Source organism: Protopterus annectens, chromosome 8.part1 (assembly GCF_019279795.1).
Source record: "Protopterus annectens isolate FY-2018-M chromosome 8.part1, PAN1.0, whole genome shotgun sequence".
Taxonomy (NCBI): Eukaryota; Metazoa; Chordata; order Ceratodontiformes; family Protopteridae; genus Protopterus; species Protopterus annectens.
Window position 1 is genome coordinate 71,717,857 of NC_056742.1, and position 25,636 is coordinate 71,743,492.

Below are 25,636 nucleotides of genomic sequence, written 5' to 3' on the forward strand. Positions count from 1 at the left end.
GCATTACAAAAAGTAGACTGCCAAGTGAAAAAAAAAACACAAAACGGTGTAATAACCTGTGCAGCTACAATTCTGAAATGCAGTTTGCAGCATGGCAATGGACAGAACTGTAACACAAGTCTTTGACAAACATTTACCTATATGAAAAGGAAATAAACCATTAAAATAAAAGACCAACTCACCTGATCCAGTTCATCAGATCTACAGTGTCAGGGTCATAAAATTCTCTCAGTTCTGAAAGTTCTTCCATTACCAATGGATACAACTGGACATTATTTTTAAGCATTCAAGAGAGGAAAAAATCCACATTAGTTTTTTTTTAAATGAATCACTTCAGAATGAAACACTGCATCTATTTAAATATATTAGCAGTGCAGAGAGAAAAAAAAGGGTTCTCAGTTTCCCGACATAAACAATACAACAGGTCCTAGTTAAGACTGCAATACATATACAGTAAGGGAACAACAGAGTTCAGAAATTTATGAAATTAGTGAATGAAGACATGTGACAGCACCTATGTCACTGTGGAGGCAACACTGAAGATAAAACATTTTGTTACAATCTTGGCTGTTTTGGAAGTACACAAACACATATTGTACAACATACTATATTGCATCTGTTCAATATCTGTCACAGTTAAGAATGTGCAGACTAGACTGCCAAAAGTGGAGATGGCATGCAGCTCAGAATGAAACTGGAGAATATTTCTGAATTGGAAATGTAAAGAAACTATACACACTTAATTGTTAAACTATGAATATTAATGGGAGAGCAGGCCATGTCCTTTTGCCACAAAACAGAGAAACAATATCAAACTTTCAGCTTTAGTGTCATTTTGATAATGACTGAATAGCAAAATTATATAGCAACATCAGATTAGGGAGGTTAGGAAGGAAGGTCACGTGTGCTGTAGGAAACCTTGAAAACATTGTGAAAACACTTCAGCTCCTTCTCCTCACCCAAAACAGTTTGACAGTATGCTGGTATCTGAGTACTGGTCATAAGGCCATTAAAAATAAAAACCCCAGGTTAAAAAAAAAATAGACCAAAGACCTCATCCAGCAATCAGATATCGATAGAACCATTAATACAGAAACACTGGAATATCATAACACATGATAAAGATCTTTATGAAAAATTAGCTGCTAAGCCACGTTTCACTTTTACAAGGTATGCCACTGTTAAGAAAGATTTGAGAAGGGTAGATGTTTTAAAATGGGAAAAACAAATTTATCTAGGATAGGTACTAGAAAATGTGGAGCCTGCGTGCAATGTATATATATTTGAAGGAAATGAATGCTTTCTAAGTACTGTTAATTAAAAGTTTATATTTACAGCTCATGATTGTAATAGCAAAAGTGTAGTTTATATTGCCTTTTGCGATTCGCGTTTTGCCTTCTATGTTGGGAAAACTGAACGTTATTTGAAAAAGAGACTACAAGAGCATTATTATGACATTAACATTAACACAGAATCTAATGTTCTTTACTGACATAAACTAGTTTGTAGTACTAACAACATTTTCTTTTCAGTACTTGAACAACTGATTCAGAACCCTAGAAGAGGCTCTTGGGAATGTACATTAGAATATTGTGAATTACTTTGGCAGGTGAGAATAAATGCAAGTGAACACCCATACTTATCTCTTTAAATAGTGTCATCAGAACTTTATGCTGGTAAATTATACTATGGTTTTTATATTATGAACAATTTTTAACATTATCTTTCACTGTTGTAACATATATTGAAGTTATTTATGGATTTATATATTTTTGGAAAATTAGTTTGTTTAGTTGACTATATTAAATACTTATATATTCATTTTATTTATGTTACTCTGCTTGGTTACAATGGATTATATGACATTTTGAATTAGTTATTTAAATCTTAATTTAATTCAATATTCCAGCTCTGAGAAGTCCTAAAGAAACAGAGCGAAAGGACTTAACTGGGACAACAGTGAAACACGATGAACATCTTGTATTTACTCGTTCCACTCGTGTTGTCTGGTCTGTCAGTTGTGTTTTATTGGTATTGGTTGTTTTTTTTTTTTTTCACAGCTGGTGCTCCTCGAATCCAGTTATTTGTGATTCTGATTGGGATTCAGACCATATCCTCACCGAAGCTGTTTGAATGTGGGCAGGAAACTGCAGTATCTAACACCACATTTTGTGAACGTTTTTGGATTGTTATAATTACAATACTATTTCCCCTAACATCGTATGTGAACTGATAAAACTGGTGGAACTTTTGACTCAATATAGCTCTAGTTTTGTTTTGATCAATCATTCTCAATGTACAGGATGCCACTATGATGTTGGAGCTGATAGTATATCCCCTCCCCGTGAGGTTCCTGAGCTTCCTTATTCTGTATGTACTATGTCCATGGGAGATTCTGCTTCTCACTCAACTTACGCTTCGGTTGCATGTTATTATCCTATGGCATTTTCTGGATCTAGTCAACTTTGTAAAGAACCTACCACTTCTACTAATGATCTTGGAATGTGTGACAAGGAGCTTCCTCATCTGATTCATTCTACTGCAAAAAATATTTCTTGAAACCCACTTAATCTTGACTCTTGGCTGAGAAGTGATCCAATGCACAATACACAATACACAAGTAGTATACTGAGTCATAAAGTAAGACTTGTGATTACTAGTTTTTGGAAAAAAAATTAAAATCATTACAAGTTGGCAAAGTGTATTTGAAGCACTGTTTGTAGAGGTTTGAGTGTTTAAATTTCCCAAAGGAATTCAGGCAGGGTTAGAACTCTAACCAAGAAAACAATAAAACGCACCCAAACTAGGGTATAACGAGGTAAAAAAAAAACGCCTTTACTAAAATTCACAAAACACTATATTAAGGGCTTTCATCCCTCAGCCGGGGACTTCATCAAAATACATTTCTCCTACTTTCTGTACCAGTAAATATCCCTCCTGCTTATATTATTGTCTGGATCATTCACCAATCACATTGTTAAAAGCAATTTTACACCACAAAAAAATCTTTTTATATGATTTTGTGAAGCCACAATCCATTTTAAACAAACTAAAAGAGCACCACATTTAACATACCATTTGACATTTAACATAAAAGCTCATCCGTCTACCTTTCCAATCATTTAGAAAATTAAATTTTAAGAATGGTGAAGCATCTACAACCTGTTGGCCTTTTCATTCAATACAGGTGCAATGGAAACAATATCATTTAACCAAGGGGGAACATCGCTGCTAACCTTAACTACCACTGAGTTTCTCTCTTTCTTAATAAGTTTTTCCATTCACCTCCTCTTGGATTAATACTAATGCATTCTAAAATTCCAAAAACAAACTTCCTGAACTCATTACGTTCAAGAGAATGTTTAAATAAAACATTAGTCTCCTTTCTACTGTTGATATCATATAGGTGCTCATATTTCCTGGTTCTCAAAGTTCGTTCAGTTTTGCCCATATAAAAATAGATGCAGTTTTCACATTTTGCCAAGTACACTACCTTACTGGTACAGCTGCCACTCTGAAACATTATTGTACTCCTCCATTGCATTGTCAAGAGTTATCTCAGCCTCCCTCATGATGTACCCAGATTGGCTGCAACCCTCACAGGCCCTAGTGCCTTTCCTATTATGTTTATTAAGAACAGGTCTCATTTCTAAAAGTCTTTTAAAATTAGCACCTGTTTTATTGATAAAAGTGGGTCCATCACCTATTATTTTATATATTTCTGGGTTCACTTTAAACATGTTCCAGTTCTTCTTAAAAACATTTTTTATTTCCTTAGAAAGATGATTGTATTGTACAATATCAGCCTTTTCAAATTTGTTCGCGTTTACTGAATTATTAACTAGATCATTTTCAAGCCCAATGGGTTTATATTGACCCCCCCCCCCATTTGCTGTAAATTTCCTCAGTCTCATCCACCATTCTTTTGGGGTAACCGCTCTCGCAGAACATATGTCCTATTTTGTTTAACTCATCTCTTACATCCTCACAGTGACAGGTCATTCTGGCTACTTGGATGGCCTGTCCCTTCACCAGGTTACTAGAATAATATAAGTATGAGTTACAAAAAGTTTATTTTGGATAAATGTTAGATTTAAAACCTTCCCCAGTATGCAAAGTACTGGTATCCAAGTAATTAATTCTAGAAGGATGACATGTATAGGTAAATTCTAAAAAAAATCAGTGGTATAATTCAAATAATCTATAAAACTGTCTATTTCATTCCTTGGACAATTCCACAAAATAAAGACATCATCCAAGAATCTTGTATAGAGGTAGAAGTTGTTCCAATAGATGCAGTTAAACACATCTGTTTGTCCAACCAAGCAGTACAGTATTGTTGTAAACAGGGGCACAAGCTGCATCCATAGCAACACCTTTATCTGCTGAAAATGTTCCCCTTCAAAGGTCTCAAAATTATTCTCCAATATTAAGGCCATTAACTCACAGACAAGAGTAATTTGATCACGGCATAAATCAGAGCACAGAACTAAAGTTTCCACAAGCAATTCCTACCCCTCTTCCTTAGGGATCACCGAGAAGAGATGCTTGATGCAGATAGTTAAAAACAAAAGGTCTTTACTCCATATATCACTCTTCAACTGCCCTAAAAAATCCCATGAATCCTTGATTAAGTGGGGTGTACCTCAACCTACTTTGATTCATTTGTCCACTAAAACACCCTCCACTAGCTGAAACTATAGGTCTCAACAGAGGCTCCTCAACACTTTTGTGTATTTTAGGGAGTCCAAAGATGAAGGAGATTGTGGGACTGCTATTGGTTAAAAAGTCATAAATCTCTACACTAATCCTTTGGTTCAACAGATATTCTTCCAAACAGGAATCAGTTCTATGATATGCTATATTAATTTGATTCCTGGAGACTGGGATGCAAGTCTTTTCATCAACTAGATTATTCCAACGCTATGCAAAAAATTCTATCGAATTGAAAATAACTATTCCGCCCCCTTTATCTGGGGTCATAATACATATATTAGTATCACTCCTCAATTCTTAAAGTAAAAGATTTTCATTTTTGGTAAGGTTACAATAAACCCTTTCCTTCTGGGACCAAATCTTATATATATCCTTCATCACTGCTTTTGTATGCACATTTAATAAAGGATGAAAAGGGGGATTAAATGTACTTTTCCTTTTAAGCACCCCATGGACCTGGTCAGATTCTGGAGATGCACCTTTACCCTGGTCTGAAAACATAATACTAAAATTCAGCTTCCTCATATATATGTTCAATTCCATAATGCTATCTGCTGCATCCACATTGCTCCTTGGTACAAACTTAAATACCTTTGGAAATAGTGTAAACTCTTTGGTTATAACCCTATCCATGTAGTTGTAAATGTTGAAACCAGGACGAAAGTGCTTAATATAGTGTTTTGTAAATTTTAATAAACGTGTTTTTTTACCTTGTATGCCCTCGTTTGGGTGCATTTTATTGTTTTCTTGGTTTTAGTTTACTTAAACATACTGCAATGTATTGATTTAGGGATGGAACTCTATTGGGATCTAATTAAGATATCTGATGACTGTGGTGTTAAAATTATTAGACTGATAATAGGTAATAATGAAAAACAAATGTACAAGCTTAAAGATGAACTACATGGCCTTAATGAACCCTTTAAGCAGGATTTATTGTTTGATTACAAAAGTAAATTTTACAGTGATGCTTTCACTAGAGTGGATAAATCTATTAATATTAACAAAGAGAGGAAATTAAAGAAATTTTGTAGAGAAGAGCATGATTATAGTCATAATTTGGCTTATCCCTTGCCTAAACGCAGTTCTCATTTTCATTATCTCTTAGATAAGAATTCTGGTGTTACTGTTGTTGAAAATACTGCTAAAGATGTTTTTTTTTTTTTTAGAGTCTCTCCAACCCCAAACATTAAGGAGATTGGACAGAATAGCTGAATACAACAGAGTGGAAAACCAGAAGACCACCAATTACAGGGATTATTCCACTTAGACAACAGGCAAAAGAACGGGGAGGAAATGCAGAACAGTTTAGGTGTAAATAACCTTATATTCTACGGATTCTTGGGAGTTTTTAAGACAAATTAAACTGGAATCTTTTTTACCCGGATTGTTTTTTTTAATTATAGTGGATGTTGTTGATTTATTTTCTTGTATAACCCATGACATTGATTTAACCTGGTTCAAATAAGCTCTTTGTAGTTGTGATAATTTATCTAATAGAGAGAATAATACTATTGTACCATTTATGGAAATGATTCAGACAAATAACTATTTTGAGGGAGAGTATATCAAACAGGTAAGTGGGGTAGCTATGGGTGCTGCCAGTGCCCCCCATATGCTGATGCTATGTGGTACTGAGAGCAAAAGTCTGTTTTCAAATCTTTTCATTATAACTATGTTGTTACTTTTTTACATTTTTGGATGACATTTATTATTTGGAATGGTGATTTAAAGCAATTGACTGATTCTATAGTTTATATTAATTATAATATTGATTTTTTTTAAATTTACCCATAATATTTCAAATGTTAGTATCAATTATTTGGATGTTTTAATTATTAAAGATCCTGAGTCAGGTAGATTTAAATCAAATATTTACAGGAAACCTACTTTCTCTAATTCTTAACTCCAGTTTTATAGTTGTCACCCGTTTAAACAGAAAAAAAGTCTAGTCAAAGGGCAAATGGTTTGTTTGGCCAGAATTATTTCAGCTGATGGTGATTTAATGGATGGATTGGAGGTTCTTTGTAATACGTTTTTAGAAAGGGCTTATCCCAGCGATATGCTTATTAATATTAAAAATGAAATTTTAACTGGTAGACAACATAAATTTAAACCCATTTTAGGTATAGGATTAAATTATAATTATGCTAATACAGATAAAATAGTAGATTTAGTAGATTTAAATAATATGATAATATGTGCATTAAGTATAGTACAGAAAGTCATGTTGTGTTACCATTAATACAGAAACACTGGAATATCATAAGATTTTTACAAGAAATTAGGTGCTAAGCCAGGTTTCACTTTTACAAGGCATGCCACTATTAAAGAAAGACTTGAGAAGGGTGGATGCTTTAAAGTGGGAAAAACAACTTTATTTAGGATAGATACTAGAAAATGTGGAGCCTCTGTGCAATGTAAATTTATATTTGAAGGAAATGAGTGCTTGTTTAAGTACTACTAATTATAAGCTTAGGTTTACAGCTCATTATGATTGTAATAGCACGGGTGCACTTTATCCTGCCTTTTGTGATTCATGTTTTGTCTTCTACATTTGGAAAACTGAACATTATTTGAAAAGGAAAATTCAAGACCATTATTATGACATTAAAGTTAAGAAAGAATGTAATGATCTTTATTGACAAACTAATTACTTTGACTGGCTGTATTAGATCATGTGATATTTTGGATTAGTTAATTAAGTGTTAATTTAATTGAATATTCCAGTTTTAATGAAGTCCTAAAGCAACAGGACAGAAGTGCTTAACTGGGACAATAAACTTGTCTTTTCTCGTTCCGCTCATATGGTCTGTTTTTTTTTTTTTTCACTGCTGGTGCTCCTCACATTAGGTTACTGAAGGTGAAACAAGTATCCCTCAATGAAAATTTTGTTTGGAGAATACCTGTGTTCATTAAAGCTCTAAATGCATTATCCATAGTGCCCTAAATTCCAAGCACAGTTTGCCCTAATTATGTATAAACAAAACTTTGAGTTATATTCGAGTAATAGCTAACTTAAAAAGTTTCACTACAATGTGAGTTTGTGTAGTGAATTTCTTAAAAATTAGTCCTGTAATGCTCATTGCTTAATTTTTTATTGACTGAGCTTTAACTCTGTATTTTACTGTGTTACTAGTTTCAATGCCAAGATCTTTATGTTCTCTTAATGCTGTTAATTCTAAGGTACACATGCAATTTTTTTAACATAGTGGAGGTTTCTTGAAATACAAAATTTGGCATTTGTCATGATTTATGTTTAGTCCAATATTCCTCGACCAACAGTGTATCTTATTCAGATAAACAGTGTATCTTATTCAGATAATTGTTGAAGTGACTGACATCATTACTACTGGTAACTGGTATATCTGTTTTGATGTTGTGTATTTTGATATTCAACATTACTTACATATTGGAATAAAAAAAAAAATACAAAATTAAATAAATAAAACTGGTCCCAGCATGGACCCCTGCATTTAAATTATGTGGCATCCCTGACAGAGGTAGACAGAGGGGAAGTAAAGACCCAGCTCTGGTAACAAATTCTACCAGACTGTGTCAAATCCTGGGATATGAAAAAGACAAACTAGTGCTAAGTGTACAAAGCCCAGTATACCAAGAAACTGATGATAATACTGTTATATATCATGAACTGCCATCAAGTAAGAACTTTCCTTTAGAAGACCCTCTGATACACGGCAGAAGAAAATGAAGGTTACCCAGAGAAAGAAAATCCTTTTGTGGCTCATCTGACATATACCTCTCTCTTATCATACATCAAGACACATTCTTTGATGCAAGTAGGAATCAGTATCTCCACCGGGGTTATGTCAATATACTTCTGTGTGACACTCATGGAATATATGAAATGATACATTTGCACAGAACACCACAGCATCACCGAGTGATTCACTGCACTTGATTAACCTGGAATATTTAATACAGTCCTCATACAGATATATGGAGTTTAATTGTACAGTATATTACTAATTATCAAAAAATGTGTGTTCAAATGTTACTTCTGCAAGAATATCTTCATTAATATTCTGCATGGGTAGTCTACAACATGAATAAAATTAAAGACTCTGGATTTCAACTAGTACTCTGTAGTTAGTTTTAGTAGATGCACATAATACAGTACACAGCCACATTACTTTCAGATATTTAAGATTTTCTTTCTGAAGTACTTGGGCAATATGCTGTCAAAGAAGGTAACTGGCTAGACAAGAAGGGGAAAACTTCATCTGGATACATCTTGAAGTGATAGAAAATGAAGAAAAAATTCACTTAAACATTCAGAGATGAGTCTGAGTGATTTCTACACCAGAAATACCACCATAGGGTTGGGTACCAAGATAACTAATTCTTGCCATCTAATTAATTTACAATTTAAAATACAATTAAAAAAAACATGGTCTGCTTCAGATTTGTTCCAAAATAATACATTTTACTAGTTCACTGAAGGTATGCATGGCAGGCTGAGTAAAGCCTGATGTTGTCTTTCAGTAAAAGATGTAGAGAAGCTGTATTAAGTTGTCTTAAAATGTAATTGTTTTCATAAAAAATTGTGGTTGTTTTCAGTAAATTTCCTAGCACATAAAATGTATAGAATGTAAAAAAAAAAAAAAAAAACTGAACTTACTGAATATGTAGCTGCTTTCAGTGGAAATGCAGTAGATATGTTAGTATGTGAAAATAGCTTCTCAAATGTAGACCAAGTGCTTAATACTTTGACCTAGAATAACATTTCCAAGAGGACTAAGTACGTGTTCCTTAGTTGGTCTCTGCAGGCATAGAAACCAGAAACTGTACAATACAAAACTAAACCAAATGAGAACTACAGAACCTGGAATGTTTTTCTGTATTTGTTAATTGGGTAAGCCTATTGGACAGCTTGTCCCTTTTCATGGTTGACCATGAAGCACTGTCTAGTTAAGTGACTTGCTCAGAGTCGCACAAAAGGCAAATGAAGGTAAAAGGAATCAAACCTGGTACCATTTGCAGAGGAAGAAGTTCATTAACAGCTCAGGGATTTAGTCTCATGTGCTAACTGCCTTTTTATGTAGAAACGGTAACTGTTAGTTCAGTGTGGTTGTTTTACTTTAGAAGTACGTATAGTAGATGGCAGCTCTATGTCAGAAGCTCAAGCATGGAATTTCTTACCCATGCGACTGTGCAGCTACTGTTTTGATACACAAGTCAGTGACAGAAAATTCAATCAATCTTTAGCTACCTGTACTGATAGCACCTCATAAGCCGTTAGATACAGTCCTTCTACATACCATCTGTCCATTGGAATCCATTAATTTTCCATTTTTTGTGCAAGTCTACAGATATGGGTATACTTACTTACAATGCATAATATCTGTTTATTTTGAATACAAAGTATTACTAATTTATTTTTCAAAGTTTGTGGCTGGTGGGTTATTTACTATTTTAAGGATAAGTGATGGTGAATGGTGGCATCTTATCTGCTGGCATTTACCTTTTGAAGAGTGATTGCTTAGAATTATTGCTACCAAACAAATATGCATTAGTTGGCTTATTTTAAGGGTAAACAATAATTCTGTTAGTGTGTTAGAGTGGTCTGGCAAGTAGCAAGTTAACCTGAAATCAGGGAAAGGGGCATTAGTACCAGAGAGATGACATTAATTTGTCTTAAAATGCTGTAAGTGTGTAAAATAATCTTGGAGACATTTCAGTAATCACAGTGCTTGAAGGCATTGGGCTTAGATCAAGGTGGACACGATCCTAGGAAGCCAGTGACTGCTACTACTCTTTGTTGCTAATCAATGTGAAGTGCATTTGGCTGAGACATGTACTAGATACCACCCAAGGTAACAGTGCACATTTAGTACATGGTCCTAGACACAACAGCTGCTAGTATATTATCTGGTGGCTAACAGTATGGATTTAAACACAATCTCATTGCATATGAATTGGTGGCTAGTGGTGCAGTGTGAGAGACTATAATCACTGATCATCACAACACCAATGAAATAACTACCCTAAATAAAGAAAACCACTCTATACTTTATAGTCAAAAAATGTCTGGATTCCATGCCAGGATGCATCTTCACATATAACCAATGCAGAAACATTTTTACAGAAAGCTTAAGTTTCTCTTCTGGGATGACGTCTTTCCAACCCTTCTAGTCACTTACAGTATTTGGCAGAGAAACTGAAATGCAATTTAATAAGATAGACTATGAACTTTTTATTCTACATAGCAGACAGATATTTTTTAGTTCTCTTTTGGAGAAGTCCTATTCACGTAATAGTTAAATTCCATTGTGAATATCCAGTGTATGCAGTAATCTTTCTGTTTTTCCCCTTTGCTATTTAGCTTGATGGGAAAACAAGTGGAACTGGCAGCATTGAACATTTTTATTCTGAGAGCACATTTGCCATAAAGGAAGAATTTCTCTTCTGACAATCTATCTTTATTGAAGAATGTACAGTGCTCGTCATAGATCAGGGCCTCCAACTGTAGATAGCATGGGTAAGGATGCATTTCTTTTGAAGAAATGTGTGTCCCACACCAGAGGAATGTTGTGTCTAGAGTATCTAAGATGTAAAATTCTTCTCAAAAAGAGCCTGACTAGGAATTCTGGTCATGGTGACAGGACATAAGAAAGTGGGATCATCTCCTCCTTCCCTGATTTATTTTATGATCCACTTAAAATACGGTACTCCTAGATAATTTGTTTGCCCAGGAAATGATCTGTACTCAAATGGCTAACTATCTAAAGAAGAAAATAGGAGAAACCAACAAAAAGTAAAGATACAGCAGCAGGGATGCATCCAATACTTGGATGAGGAAGAGATTCAATACCATCCACACCCAGTGATCAATGACGAGACAGCTGCTACTATGTCAGACTTGGAAGTAAAACTAGACAAGATGTTTAATGATGTAAAAAAAAAAGTGAACGACTCATGGCCATAATGTGTGAAAAGAAGGGGCAGAAAGATGGAAGAAGCTGAAGTAGCATTGTCTGAGTGATCAGATGAAATAACCAGTCTAGCAAGGAAACAGTGAGAACACACAATCCAACTGAATGAACTTGAAGCAGTCAAAGAAATGAGGGAGAAACTAAGATTGAAGATGGGAGAGCAGAAACAGAACCTCCAGTTTGCTAATATAGTAGAGGGAAAAGAGAAATGGGATTACATGAGCTTCATGGTATCAATGCTTACAGAATGGGCAGGCATAGCAAAACAGATAAAGCTAAGCCATACACACTGCATATATACTCAACATTCCTCAGTTTCCATGACCAATTATAGTGAAAGTCCAGGCACACCAATTAGAGGAGCTTATGAAGAAAGGCGAAGATACTGAAAGTGGATGAAAAAAGAACATATGCTGACCAGGATTATTCTGTTGGGGCCTGCCTGAAGCTCAATAAATTTATACAGTGTATCAGACTATGCACAAATCTTGAGCTACAATTTCAGTTATAATACCCTGTGATATTAAAGTTTGTTTATGCCGACTTGTGTGAAAACGTCTGTAGAGACAGCAGAAGTTTTACAGAAATTACAGAGTTATAAGGAGTTCATTCTTCCAGTTCTACAGAAGCGACCCTGACAGAACAAAAAATAGAAAGCAGTTTCCAGGGAGGAAGTACCTACCAACCCCTTTCCACTCTTCAGGAAAAAGAAATTGGATAAGCAAGCTGTGATGAGGAGTTATAATAAACACATGAATTAAGTGACTATGGACATTGCTCAAATAGAAAAATGCTGACTAAACATGGGAAGACTTGTACATGTGGTAATGAAGCGAGTGTAAGACCGGGACAGTACAGAAACAAATTGCATTTTCAAAATATTAACGTACTGATGTACATTCAGGATTGCATTAACGTCTAAAGGGAGGAATCAATATGAGACACGATTTTATGTAGCATGAGATGCCAAAGATGTGGATTGTTATATAATTAATCTCCTTGAGAGTTGGCACCAGCCAGGTAGGTTTTAGGGGAAATAACCCATTGGTTGTGTATGCAGTCAAAAGTGCTACTGAGCGAGAGAGAGTGCATGGGTCTTCTTTGCAGCCTAAATAGTAAAGAGAAGGGTTTGCAACACCAGTTACACCTCACTAACTTTCAGACACTGAGGAGGCCAAATACTTGACTTTGTATGGGTGAATGTGGGCAGGGAGGAAATGTTTAACTTAAATAAAGAGAGGAGGAGGAGGAGGAGGCTTGAGATGAGATGGGGGGATAAAATACTCCAGAGAGACGAGGTCAATTTGTACAGTGTTGTGAAATTTGTTATGGGAGGGATGGGATTACACCAAATGAAATGTTTTAACCAGAGCAGTGGAGGAGTGCTAGCTCTGGTTTTACTAAGACAGACGGGTGACACAATTTATTTAGTTAAGGGATCTTGTTTGTGTCATTAAAACCAAGAAAGGGGTTTTAAATTTTTTTTTAGTTATTATGAGTGTTGTATGTTCTGAATGTAATTCAGTTACTATAAATTTTATTGACAGACTCCGGAAGATGCTCTGGAATGGACAGCAGGTGAATACTAACATTTAATTAAAGTCTATAGGGATTGGTTCAGTGCGAGGTGTAGAAGGCAGAATACGATATTTAAAATGGCAATACAGTTGTTAACTTTGAATGTTAATGGCCTGATGGAGCCTTTTAAAAGGCAGAAGATAGCTGAAAACATCAAGCAAACAGGGGCCAATACAGTAATGTTACAGGAAACTCATTTAAAGAAGACAGTGTGAATATAAGATGGAAGGGTATACAGGAGACAGTTCTGCCAAAGCAGCAAAGCTTTGAGGGCAGGAAAAGAGGAGTGAAGACTATGATGAGTGTTCCCAACTACAGGTATTAAGACACAAGAATGGACTAGTGTGGAAAATATGTACTAATACAAGGAAGTTAGTGGGGAAAATCTGTTACAATGGTAAATGCCTACATACTCCCAATTACAATAGGAGAGCACATGAAGAATATAATAGCAGAGACAGTACACTTTAGTCGGGGCTTCCTGCTGATAGCCGGAGACTGGAATGTGGTGAAATACACTGTAGCTGTTAGCCTTAGTGATTTAGGTCTAAATAAATTTGGAGATAGGAGCTTTACATTTTATTCAAGGCAACATGGCACTAGCTCTAGGCTGGATAGAGTATATATTCAAAATCAGTATCAATATCATTTTAGCAGCACATATACTCAGCCTATTATCCTAATGGATCATACATTAGTGCAAGTAGAGATTACTCTGCCAGTACAGAGGCCCATCAGGTGACACTGGGGATTGAGTCGGGGTGGATTTTTTAACCTGTTGATAGAGATTCCTTGACACAGCTTTTTAGGGAATTTGAATATGCCTGCACCCCCCCCCCCGAAGCACATGAGGGGTTAATCCCACAGTGGGAAGCATTCAAGAAGAAAATTAAGGAGATGGTAATGAAAAAAAGAGAGAAGTTTTAAGATGCAAATGGAGAAAATAAAAAGAGCTAGTCTGGAGTCAATTAAAAATAAGCAGCTACATAGAGAATGTTTAACTAGAAATTAAAAAAAAGGAATTCGAGAAAAAGGGAGAGGATATGGAAAAATAAGACAAGTGCAGGAGAAGTTTGAGCAGAATATTCTAGCACTGCAATGTTGGTATTTTGATAATACCCCTAGATTACAAAAATATTTGGCTCTCAGGCTATGGCAGAGGAAAGTATCTAGATAAACACTTACAGTTAAGCAGCCAAACTTAGGAGAACTGATCTATGAACAGAGACAAATACTGGGAGTGTTCAGGACCTTTTATTTTAATGTTGCTAAAAGCCAAAGGGAGGGAAGAATATAAAAGCCAATGGGAGGGAGTAAGGAGATAACATGAGGAGAATAAGATGCTACTTAAGAGAACATAACCAGCCCAGAGTGCTGGGCAAAGGAGGAAAGGCCTTAGGAGCTCAGATCTACATTATAGAAACAGAAGCTCAGTTAAGGAAACAGGTGATGGGTAAATCTCCCAGAAGAGATCGCCTACCACTAGAGTTATGGAAGGCGTGAATGGCAGGAAGTTGTCAAGGTCTGAGGTAGAATGTTTAACTTAATATTAAAGACAAAAGTAATACCAGCTACATGGTATCAGGTGATTATATCTGTGATTCTGAAGAAAGGCAAGTGATTCTGAAGAAAGGCAAGGATCCCTCTTTCTGCATGATTCATATAGACCAATATTGGGCCTTAACCATGATTATAAGAAATTTGCAGGCATATCAGCAAGTAGACTGGAATAGATATTTCTGAGATTGATTAATCTGGACCAGAGTGAGTTTCTACCAGGGAGGCAAATGTTTGACATTATGAGAAAATGTAAGAAAAGGAAAGCCCAAAAGGAAGGGAACCAACTGATGCTTTTAATGCTGGATGTAGAAAATGCATTTGATACAGTAAGGTGGGCCTTCCTATGGAAAGCATTAAAATATATTAATTTTTCTGCAGATTTCATATTTCTCCTGCAACAACTATGTTTACTAAGGTAAATGGCAGAATGACTCAGGAGATAGAGATAAGCAAGGGTGTCCATTTCTCTAACTACTCTTTTCACTGCACTAGGAGCTGTTAGCACAGAGGCTTAGGTACCTAGAGATAATAAGTGGAATATGGCAGGGAGAGTGGACCTTTCTGGCTACAAGATTAATAAAAGAAATCAAAGGCACTTTGCATACAGCTTCTACCAACTTGTGAATTGGTCTAGCAATATCTGTTCCTATGGGGACATTATAGGGCTAGTTTTGTTTCTCCTAAAAAGAGGCTACTAGCCTAGTGGGACTAACCTAGTCAACAAAAAATTCATAAAATAAATATTTGGGTTGTTTATTAACTCTGATCATTCTCAGCAGGAAACCTGAAATGAAGTTAACAACATTTTAGGAAGATTAGGGACTTGAAAACAATTCCTATGGATTTGGCTCAGAAAATACAAGCTATTAAAATATTCATAGTTCCTCAAATCTTGTATGTAGTCCAGGTGTTTGACTACAAACACAGTCAAAAGTACTGAAATCTTATGGAGAGGGAAATTAGAAGATACAGCTAGCAGAACTCTAATCCCAGGGTAAAGTGTCGGAGGCTGGTACTCCTGATAGAAGCAGGGGGCCTGGGGATGCTCTCCATTTGACAGTATGAAGTCAACAACATAGAGCAACATGTTTGAAGAAAATCTGTTACCTACTGAATCCAGACCATGATTCCAAATGGAAATGGATGTTTTTTTTTCAGTGGCATAGGAACAGAACTACTAAAGAACTAGGAAATACATGGATAAATATAGAGTGAAATATAGAAAAAAGCACGACAAAGATGGAGATTAAGAAAATTATGGGAGATACTCAGAGCCGGAACTTTGGCCTGGTAATTTGAACTGCTGCCTATAGGGGAGATGTTAAACTATTCCACACTGAACTTGAAAGGACTGGGAAGCTGACGAGTGTTGAGAGAAGAAATTAGCTTTGGAGAACAGCTGGAAGAAGGGGACAAAAAGCTAGCATGGGAAGATGTAAAGAAAATTCCAGTGGGGGACTGTTAAAATATAAAGGAATATATAACATATATAAAGATCATTAGAGAGAGATAAAGGGAAGGATGAAAGAGAGGCCAGAGACATTGAAACTCATTTTAGAGGCTACAGGGGAGGAAGTATGTAATAAAAATATAACAAACTGACTTAACTCATTGATAGTGCAGGACAGGTACTTGGGAAAATATAAAATCTGGGAGGAGTGATCGGCAATACTGGGCACAGTAACAGCAGCCAAAGAATATGTCTGATGCCCAGGTATGCAACAAAATCCCCAAAATTTTGCATATTTGAATGGACTGCTAGCAGAATTATTTTTATGGGTTTATATCGTAAGTTCAAAGTTTGAAAACTTCGAATCTCACATGACCGACATCATATAGCGAAGTTTTCAAACATTGAACGTTACAACAGAGATCGCTGTAGGGAATATTTCTCTTCACTTCAATGTAGTGCGATCTCGGAGTTGGTATATTTAAGTAGCGAGGGGTGTGGTGGATGCAGGGTGGCTTGCCCCCCTGCATAGTGTGTTCAGGTAGGATTTTACTTTTATTTTGTTTATATTGGATGTTCAAAGTTTGAAAACTTCGCTCATACGGAGTTCACCATATGAGATTCGAAGTTTTTGGACTTCGAACATATAATACAGACCCATTTTTATACCCCAGAGAGATTGAAAAAGGGATTCCCAGAGATGAATGACAGATGCTATAGATAATAGGTGGCTAGCTTAGGCACTTGGAGAAGCATTTTATGGGAATGTACTGAGCAAAGAGGTTTCAGCGAGGATCTCTCAAGTCTGTTGCAAGAAATAGGAGAAATGGAAGGGGGCTAGATGACAGTACTTAAATGATGAGCTGGATTAGGGCTGAAAACATATCCTGATCTACCAAGAGTTTGACGAGACTGATTCTAATACTAGCAAAAAAGCAAAAAAGTACCTCCTAGAATAGAGGAAGTGGTGAGCTTACTAGAAGCGATTAGAATTTGGGAATAAGACATTATAAAAAGTCATCCAAGAAAAACATCATGCTCAGAAGTGAGCAAACTCAGACTGGAAAAATGTGATGACAAGAAAGGAAATATTACAGAACTAAGGGACAAAGGGGAGGAGGACCAGTCCTGAACCATTCAAACAGCAGGACTAAATTGTACAGGTCCAACAATTTTACCTTGCAACGTAGGTAACCCGCATCCCTAGGGAAATGCCAATTAAGTTTAGTGAATTTAAAAAGCTAACTCAAAGAAGGAAGAAGTTCTAGAATAATGGGACTGAATGGAACATGGGAATATAACTCATGAGTGTACTGACTTTTTGTTACAGGAGATATATTTTTTAAATGCAAGGGGAACCCCTTACTGAAAAAGAGATTTTAAAGTTAAGAGATTTATGTAATCTCCAATGTTGGGCTGTTAAGTAATACATGATTTTATTTGTTATAAAATGATTAGTTTAGGGCCAGCCACTGCAGCAGAGAAATGTGTGTTCCATGCATGGGGAAGGCACAAAGTATGTAATGTATATTGAGGACAGAAATAAAGAACTTCTAGAGTCTTTAAAAAAAAGCCTGATGATATTATCATCTCAAAGAAAAGTAAAGTAATGTACATGCAGGCAAGCAGAAATGACTGAAACATAACAATCAAATTATCTGTTACCCCTACAGAATACAGGGATGCAGAGAGTGCATAAGCTTAGACAGTAAAGATGTAAAGGAGTGTATACAATTAAAACATCCAAAAATGTTGAAACAGAGACTCTCAGACTTATCAAAGTCGACCAACTTTAATTAACACTACTCAATATCACATGTTTTCGTCCACACAAGTAGACTTCATCAGATAGTAACAGAATACACAATCATCTTATATAATGTGTAATTAAAAAGAGCCAATCAAAATCAAAACCCAATTAATAAAACTTTAAAAATATATATAATGCATAAAAAATCATTGTATGTGAAACTTCTAGCTTAAAAGGCATCAATTATTAATAATTAAATCTGTACCTATTAAACTCCAATAGTTTGTATAAAATTAAGAATATGTGTGTGTGTGTGTATATATATATATATATATATATATATATATATATATATATATATATATATATATATACACACACACACACACACACACACACACACACACACACACACACACACATACATATAATAAAACTGTTGACAAGCTAGTACAAAAGCCAGTGCTGTTGCACCATCTACTGGCCACATTACAAAATAAAACAAAAGGAGTATAAAAACTAATAATTTATAATTTAGCTGCCCTGAGCTTGAGCAGTGGGGCTATCGAGATGTAGTCATTAAGTCCAATAAGCCTGCTGGGCATCCAGAATGACCTGCCAATACATCTCCCTGTACTCTAAACGAGTTTCCCAAGGCCCTCCCCTGATATCCTTGGAAATACTTTCTAGCACAAAGAAGCGGAACCTAGCTTGACTGCATGTGTTTAAAAAAGGCATTCTTATCATTGTTGGTCCTAATATCGTATACATGTTCATAAATACGTTTTTTTTTAACGTGCGTTCAGTTTTCCCTATGTAGAATGTTCCACATAGGGTACAGGTTGCAAGATATACCACCTTCTCTGAGTTACAGTTGTGGTAATCGATTCCAACAATCTTCCTGTTTCTACTTGCTATGTATATACTTTCCTGATTAAAAAAGTATTCACATTGCTGACAGGCACCACATTTGAAGGTGTACTTCCGCTTATTACTTGTAAGTTTGTTATCCCCCTTTCCAGATTCTAGGATAGTCTTCAGATACCTGCCTTTTTTATAAATAAATTTTAGGGGGACTGACTTGGAAAAAGGGAGGGCTGTAATTTCCAAAAATCTTTCCCATTCTGTTTTTAAAATATTGTTCAAACCCCTATTTTCACCATTAAATTCAGTAATAAAGGCTCTATTACAGTCAGAGTTACTCACAACCTTAGATCTCTGCTCGGGTACTGAATTAACACTTTTACCTAGAACAGGGCTAAATTTCATTTCTCTAAAGGAAGTCACTTCAACGCTAATTTTATTAAATAAATCAACTGGGTAGCCTTTCTCTTGACATAACTGGAAGGAAAATCACATTCTAAATTAAAATCTTGGTCACTCAAAGTCATTCTACATGCTCGTATGTATTGCCCTTTTACAATACTCTTTTTTTTGAAAAAAGGGTAGGTACTAGTATAATGTAGAGAAGTACTGGAGTACGTGTTTTTGCGGAAAATCTTAGATTTTAACCACCCATCATCTAACTTCTCCAAGGTAACACCCAAGAAATGTAAGTAGTCTTTGGATATTGTATGGGTGAATCTTAAAAAAATCAGTGGTGGAATCAACGTAATTCATAAATTCTTGGAGCTTCACTTCTGTATCCATCCAAAATATACAAATGTCATCCAAAAACTTCACATAATGTGTCCAACATCCCTTAAATTCAGATCTTAGAACATTTTATGGTTTTAATTTTGGGTGAAGTTGTTCTCTCGCTTGTTTTTCGTATTATGAGTGTATACGATTGCCTGAACTCAGGTTGTAAACTGCTTCCACTTTTCTAACCATCATACAGTTCTAAGGCCATCTCAGGTTTGCCTTGTAGCACTTGCACAAAATGATTACCCTCAGGTGTCCAACACAACACAGCATGTACATGTAGTTTTGCAGACCTGTTTTAAAAATGGGATGGTTTCTGATCAAAATGAAATTGAGATCTTTATAACGGATTCTGGCAAAAAATGTCTTTAGGTCCTAAGAATTGACTACCCAGTCTGCTAAAATTAAGAAATGGAGACTGGGATGAAGCACCTTTCCCCGTCATTTACCAGTAACTGATTCAGTGGTAATCTTCAAGAGGGGTGACAGGCCAGTAGAAACAATAGGGATGTTCAGCTCCCTGGACAGTCAGAGGCTAATATTGTCAGATGAGTTTAATTTTGTCTAGTTTTGGGAGAAATTCTCTGCAAAAAAGTTACAGGGAGAAAGGCATAAAGGTACTTATCTTTTGTGGAAAATAATTCATCCACCATCAAAACCTTCTTCTGTGAGGTGTTTATGGAAGCTGAGCATCAACCTGGAAGGTAAAGTGACCTTGTGTCTGACTTAAATTGAATGTTAGGGTTCTTCAACATTCTGAAGTGCAATCTCCTATAGTCAGTAAGAGTCATAGAACTGTTGAATATGTCTGCAAGGCCCCTTTTGTGGCTATCACATGCATTGCTTGAAGGATGAATTCACTTTGCATAGCTCAGTACCACATTCAAATGGATAAACTACAGAGCTGAAATATATACATCTGTCCCTATCTGTCAAGATACTACATGACTGAGGTTTTGTCTGTGTTATTTGGATGTGGTCTGGTACATTACAATACTGAAAACTTTTGAGTGCCAGACAATCTACAGACATTTGACAATTGTATGCTGACCCTTTGGATTCACAACGATAATGTATAAAGTTTGAATACATGTCTCCTAAGCACAAGTGAATCACCTGTTGTGATGGCCTGTCTCAGCAGCAGATTTTAAGAGTTTGCTTACCAAATAAAGTCCTGAAGTGACTGTTGAGATTTAAGACAGAATATGGTCAAACAACTGAATGAGCTGATCTTGCATACGATACTGCATGTGCAAGAAATGATAGTAATATACTTTCCATAATGCTGAATCTTGATTATCCAAGTTCTTCCACTTCACTGGATGGGACTCCTCTGCCTCTAGGCACCAACATGGCATAGTGTTGTCCTGAAAAAGTTCAAGCTCCTCCGCTACCTCCCATAATGCACCTCCACTCCCTTTTTCCTCCAGTTTTGTTTGTTACTATAGCATCAACAGTGATCTTCAATAGTTTTAAGATAAATACTTTTTTCTGTGTCCTAATGTCTACTGCAGATGGCCTTGGTTGAATTGCTACTACTTTCCAATCACATCATTCATTTTTTTCTACTGTATTTTATCCCATTTTTCTCCTCCATACTCTTGACTTGTGAACCTTTTTGTCTAAGGAAAAGTTTGAGTAAAATAGTTTACTTGTGGGCGTACATACTAAACTAAGTATTACTGTTTATCATCAGTCTGCCTTTCTTGCCACTATGTAAGTTAACTGGGAAACAGTTGTATTTTGTGTCTTCCACTGCTATACTTGATCGTAGCCCTCAGTGATTTCCTGGTAGTCTGGTTATTTCAAAATGGAAATGGCTGTATGGCCTCAGGGTTTAAAAAATGTGAACAAGGCAGATAAGAGTCAGCCCCAGGACAACTACAATTTATCCATGGTATGCCTGGGACCATATCATTTAAAAGAAGTGTGAAATCTATAAGTCCTTTGGATGTAGATCCTTGGTGGAAAGTAGGAACAAGCTCATCATAAAAAGGTCATCTTTTCCCCTGATGTTAGTCAAAGAATATCTTCCTATCCAAAAGACCCTAGGTAGCATGTCATTTCAAAACTCACTGTGAAGACGATATCAGGATTAGCAGGCAATGACCAAATCAAAAAAAAAATAATGAATAAAAATATGAAAGGAAGACAGAAGATTCCCATGAAAAGACAATAAGGAAATAAATTACCTAATGTCAAGGTGAAAACTGCACACATACATGCTATAATTATCCTTCCTTCCTGTCATTAACCTAATCAATATCTAAGCGTAGGATCACAAGCAATAAAATACAAAATGGAGGAGGAAGCTCTTGCTAACAGTGCATTAAACACAGCAGCACCAAAATTCTCCCTCCGGGTCTAGAGTAAATTGGACATTCATATAATGTCTAGAGATAGTATGAACCAAATTCTTGTAACAAAGATGCCCAAAACAGAACCCCCACCAAAGAATGTTGTTGAGACAACTGCACTAAAAGAATGAGCTCTGATATGCCCTAAAATCATACATTTATATCAATTCATAATAACAATAATCATATAAATTCATAAAAGAATCAGAATGCAGTACTTGTCAAAACCGACTACCAAAAGAATACACTCATCAAATTCCCTGCTGACCTAATGACCAGAAACGACTCACACACCAAAAAGCTCTTCAGTGTAATACCATACAAATCACACAACAAAAAGTAGCAAGAACACCTTAAAAATAATTTTTATGCAGTGGAAAGCCCCACAGAACACTGTGTGGGGCTACACTTTTACTTCCTCTCCTACTGCTATATACTTTTATATTATACATACGAATTTACACAAACCCCAAAAAAGGGAAACAGCAGTTAATACATTCCAAAGACGTGTCTGGAGCATCTCTACCCAGGCCTCCGCTGAAAATAAGCTCTGTCCTAATTGGGCTTTCCCTGTCAACAAATGTCATATAAATAAATAAATGCATACATAACAGATCCTGTTTACACCTCTCCATGCTCAAACAATCTTCATATTGGCAAGTTAATGGTGAAACATTGCTGCATGGTAATTGGGGCTTGAGACCACTGGCAGCACTTAGTAACACTAACATTACACAGTTTGTACCATATAAAACTTGATATTCACTCATTGGGTCCATGATCCATGACCCAACAGAATTTAAGGAAAACAAAGAGTAGAATCTTAGATACGTGCATGTCTGTTAGAGCAAGCAAAATAAGAGCATTTTGCTAAATATTTAAAATATACAAAATACATTTTTTTCTGAAAGAAAACAGTGCTTTTTCTGGATTTCATTTCATACAAGCACAGTAATGATATCATTAAGATATATACTGAACTTCACAGCTTGAGAAATGGTGAATTCATGTTTGTCATGAGCCGAATGGAAAAAAAATGGAGCACCTAAAAGGCTATATAAAACTAACTTTGTTACGAAGCAACCTAAGACAACCGCTGAGAAAATGTTTAAAATATTCTATCAAGTTTACTAGTTCAGGATCATTAGTTATAGAAAACATCAGCTGATTTCAGACATAATGACATGTATTCATCTTTCTTCATCTAATCTACTTCACAGCAGATGAGCTTGAACTTAGTGGTGGGGCAAACAAATACAGTTGTGATGATTGGGGAAGAGACGGGGTGAAGGCTGCCAGCCTAGTCTATTAGAATTTGATACATAAATATCATTTGCAAATATAAATGTAAAATATAGCCTTATTTCTCAAATGAAAGAAATCAATGTAAAATGTGAACTTTGTGTTCATCAGTGGCAGTGACTAACATTGAGCAGCTTCCCTGCCCCCCGTGGAGGTGGTTACTGACTTGAAACTGTAGTTTTATTGGCCACTAGGGGTCATTTCCATAACTCCTTCATCTTCCTCTCTTAAAACCTAGTTGCCTCGTGGTTTGAGCGTCTTTTCAGGCTTGTTGGCTGTTGGTGAAGCACCCTCCAAGAGGAAAAAATGCTGAGAGAAGAAGGGAGCCACTTTTGAGATTTTAAGTATTTTTTCTCTGTTTATTTGCTAAGTTTTTCTGCATAGCTGCCTAGCTTGAGCATTTTCTGGCTTGTTAAACTTGATTTCTGTATTAGTAGCTGTATTTAGAGCACAACCAAAAGCTGTTTGCTGAATTTCCTGTTTGCACTTAATTTTAAATCGTTTTTTCTTAAAACTTGCATATTTTCTGTCCTTGACCTAGCACTCTTGTGTGGGGTCATTTACTGCACTGTTATAACTTGATATTACTTGTGAACCTCTGCTATCTCTGTAAAAACAAAAACAAAAAAAAAATCTTGCTTTTTTCCCACTTTTCTGAGAGTTAAAAAGTTCAGTTACAGGCTTGCTGTTCCTGAACTGTTTGAAAGTTTCTGTGAGGCCATTTTTGCTTGGGCTGAAGGAGGGTCTCTGTGTTCATCAGTGGCAGTGACTAACATTGAGCAGCTTCCCTGCCCCCCGTGGAGGTGGTTACTGACTTGAAACTGTAGTTTTATTGGCCACTAGGGGTCATTTCCATAACTCCTTCATTTGTCCTCAGAGGAGTGGTTTAAGGCAGTAACTTGTAGTTTATTGGCCATTTTGGGTCATTTCCTGTCTTTTCCAGCCCCCTGCTATAAAGCACGCTTTAGCGCGGAGTTGCCACTGTTGCACACTAGGGCAGCGCCCGGTTAAGCAGGTTTAAACTATTCGGGCTACCTAAAGTCGACTCTTCAAATTTTGCCAAAAACTACCTTCCTCGAACTATACTACTGATCTAATCAGCGTATCCTATAATTAAAAAGATCATCTCTACTTGACTCCAAGTAGACTATTCTCTATCTGTTAAACGTAGCACTTGCTCCTACAGTACTTATTACCTTGATACGGCACTCTTGTCATAGATAGTACCCCAAAAAGGCAACCCCCCATTTCTCAGTCACCCACGCCCCGGAATCTTTTTAAAGTTTTTGTCTATTCCTTCTAGCATGTCGAGGGATCAGTTGCTAGTGTCCTCTCCTGCTCAGCTGGTGAACCTGGGAATATTGAGGCAATGTTACAATTGCCTCATGCACACAGACAACCCTCTCCTCCTCCCACAAAACACAAATACATGCGAGAGATGCAACTATACGGCCAAACTGGAGGCTGAGCTCTCTCAACATAGGACTGGCAAGACCAGTCAGGAGGAGAAGGTTACCACACACACTATAGACCCAGTCTCACATAGTACCATTACAACCTCAAATCATACACATAAACACACAAAGACATACTCGAGGCTCTGATCAAAAATCTACCAAAACAGCAGAGGCCACCAAAGCAGACACCCAAACAACCACCACCTCAGAACACAACACCTGCAACACATAGACCTCACAGTCAGAGTGTCAAACAGTCACAGCCCTTAAGGCCAAACACAATGCCAGACACACTAGTCATTGGTGACTCCATAGTCAGACACACTGACGTCCCGCTCAACAGACTGAGTAAGGAGAAGGTCACAGTAAGCTGCCTGTCGGGCGCTAGAATCCGCCACATAACGCAAGCACTCAGGTCTCTCAACAGCAGGTACAAATATGACTCAGTCATTGTCCACGCTGGTGTAAACGACCTGAGACGTACCTCCTTGGACTACATGAAAAGAGACATTGAGGAGCTCTCTGATTATGTAGCCCAGGCGGGTATGACCCTGACCTTGAGCAGTATCCTACCTTCACCAAGAATGATGCCACAATACGGAGATAAGATGATCAGCTTTAACAATTGGCTTAAACACTGGTGTCATTCAAAGGGGATCCAGTGTCTGTCTGCCTGGGATGACATGCTGGACAAGCCACGCTGCTTCGCAAGGGACGGCTTGCACCTGTCACCCCTGGGATTCCGGATATTGGCAAAGGCTCTTGCCACCCCCATAGTGCCTTTTTAGGCAAGGCTCAAATTCTAAACCTACCACCCTAGAACACAAAAAGGAAAAAACTAAGGGTAATGCTGCTCAATGCCAGAA

At 36.5% G+C, this 25,636-nt stretch overlaps 1 protein-coding gene across 3 annotated transcripts in view; it reads right to left on the bottom strand.

Moving 5' to 3' along the window:
• Positions 1 to 25,636, bottom strand: part of DPY19L3 (dpy-19 like C-mannosyltransferase 3) — a 1,004,768-nt gene that overhangs the window by 108,239 nt on the left and 870,893 nt on the right. For all 3 annotated transcript variants that reach the window (XM_044081679.1, XM_044081680.1, XR_006366062.1), the window contains exon 16: positions 183 to 265. In XM_044081679.1, coding sequence (XP_043937614.1) covers positions 183 to 265 — 83 coding nt within the window. The remainder of the gene's footprint in view (positions 1 to 182; positions 266 to 25,636) is intronic.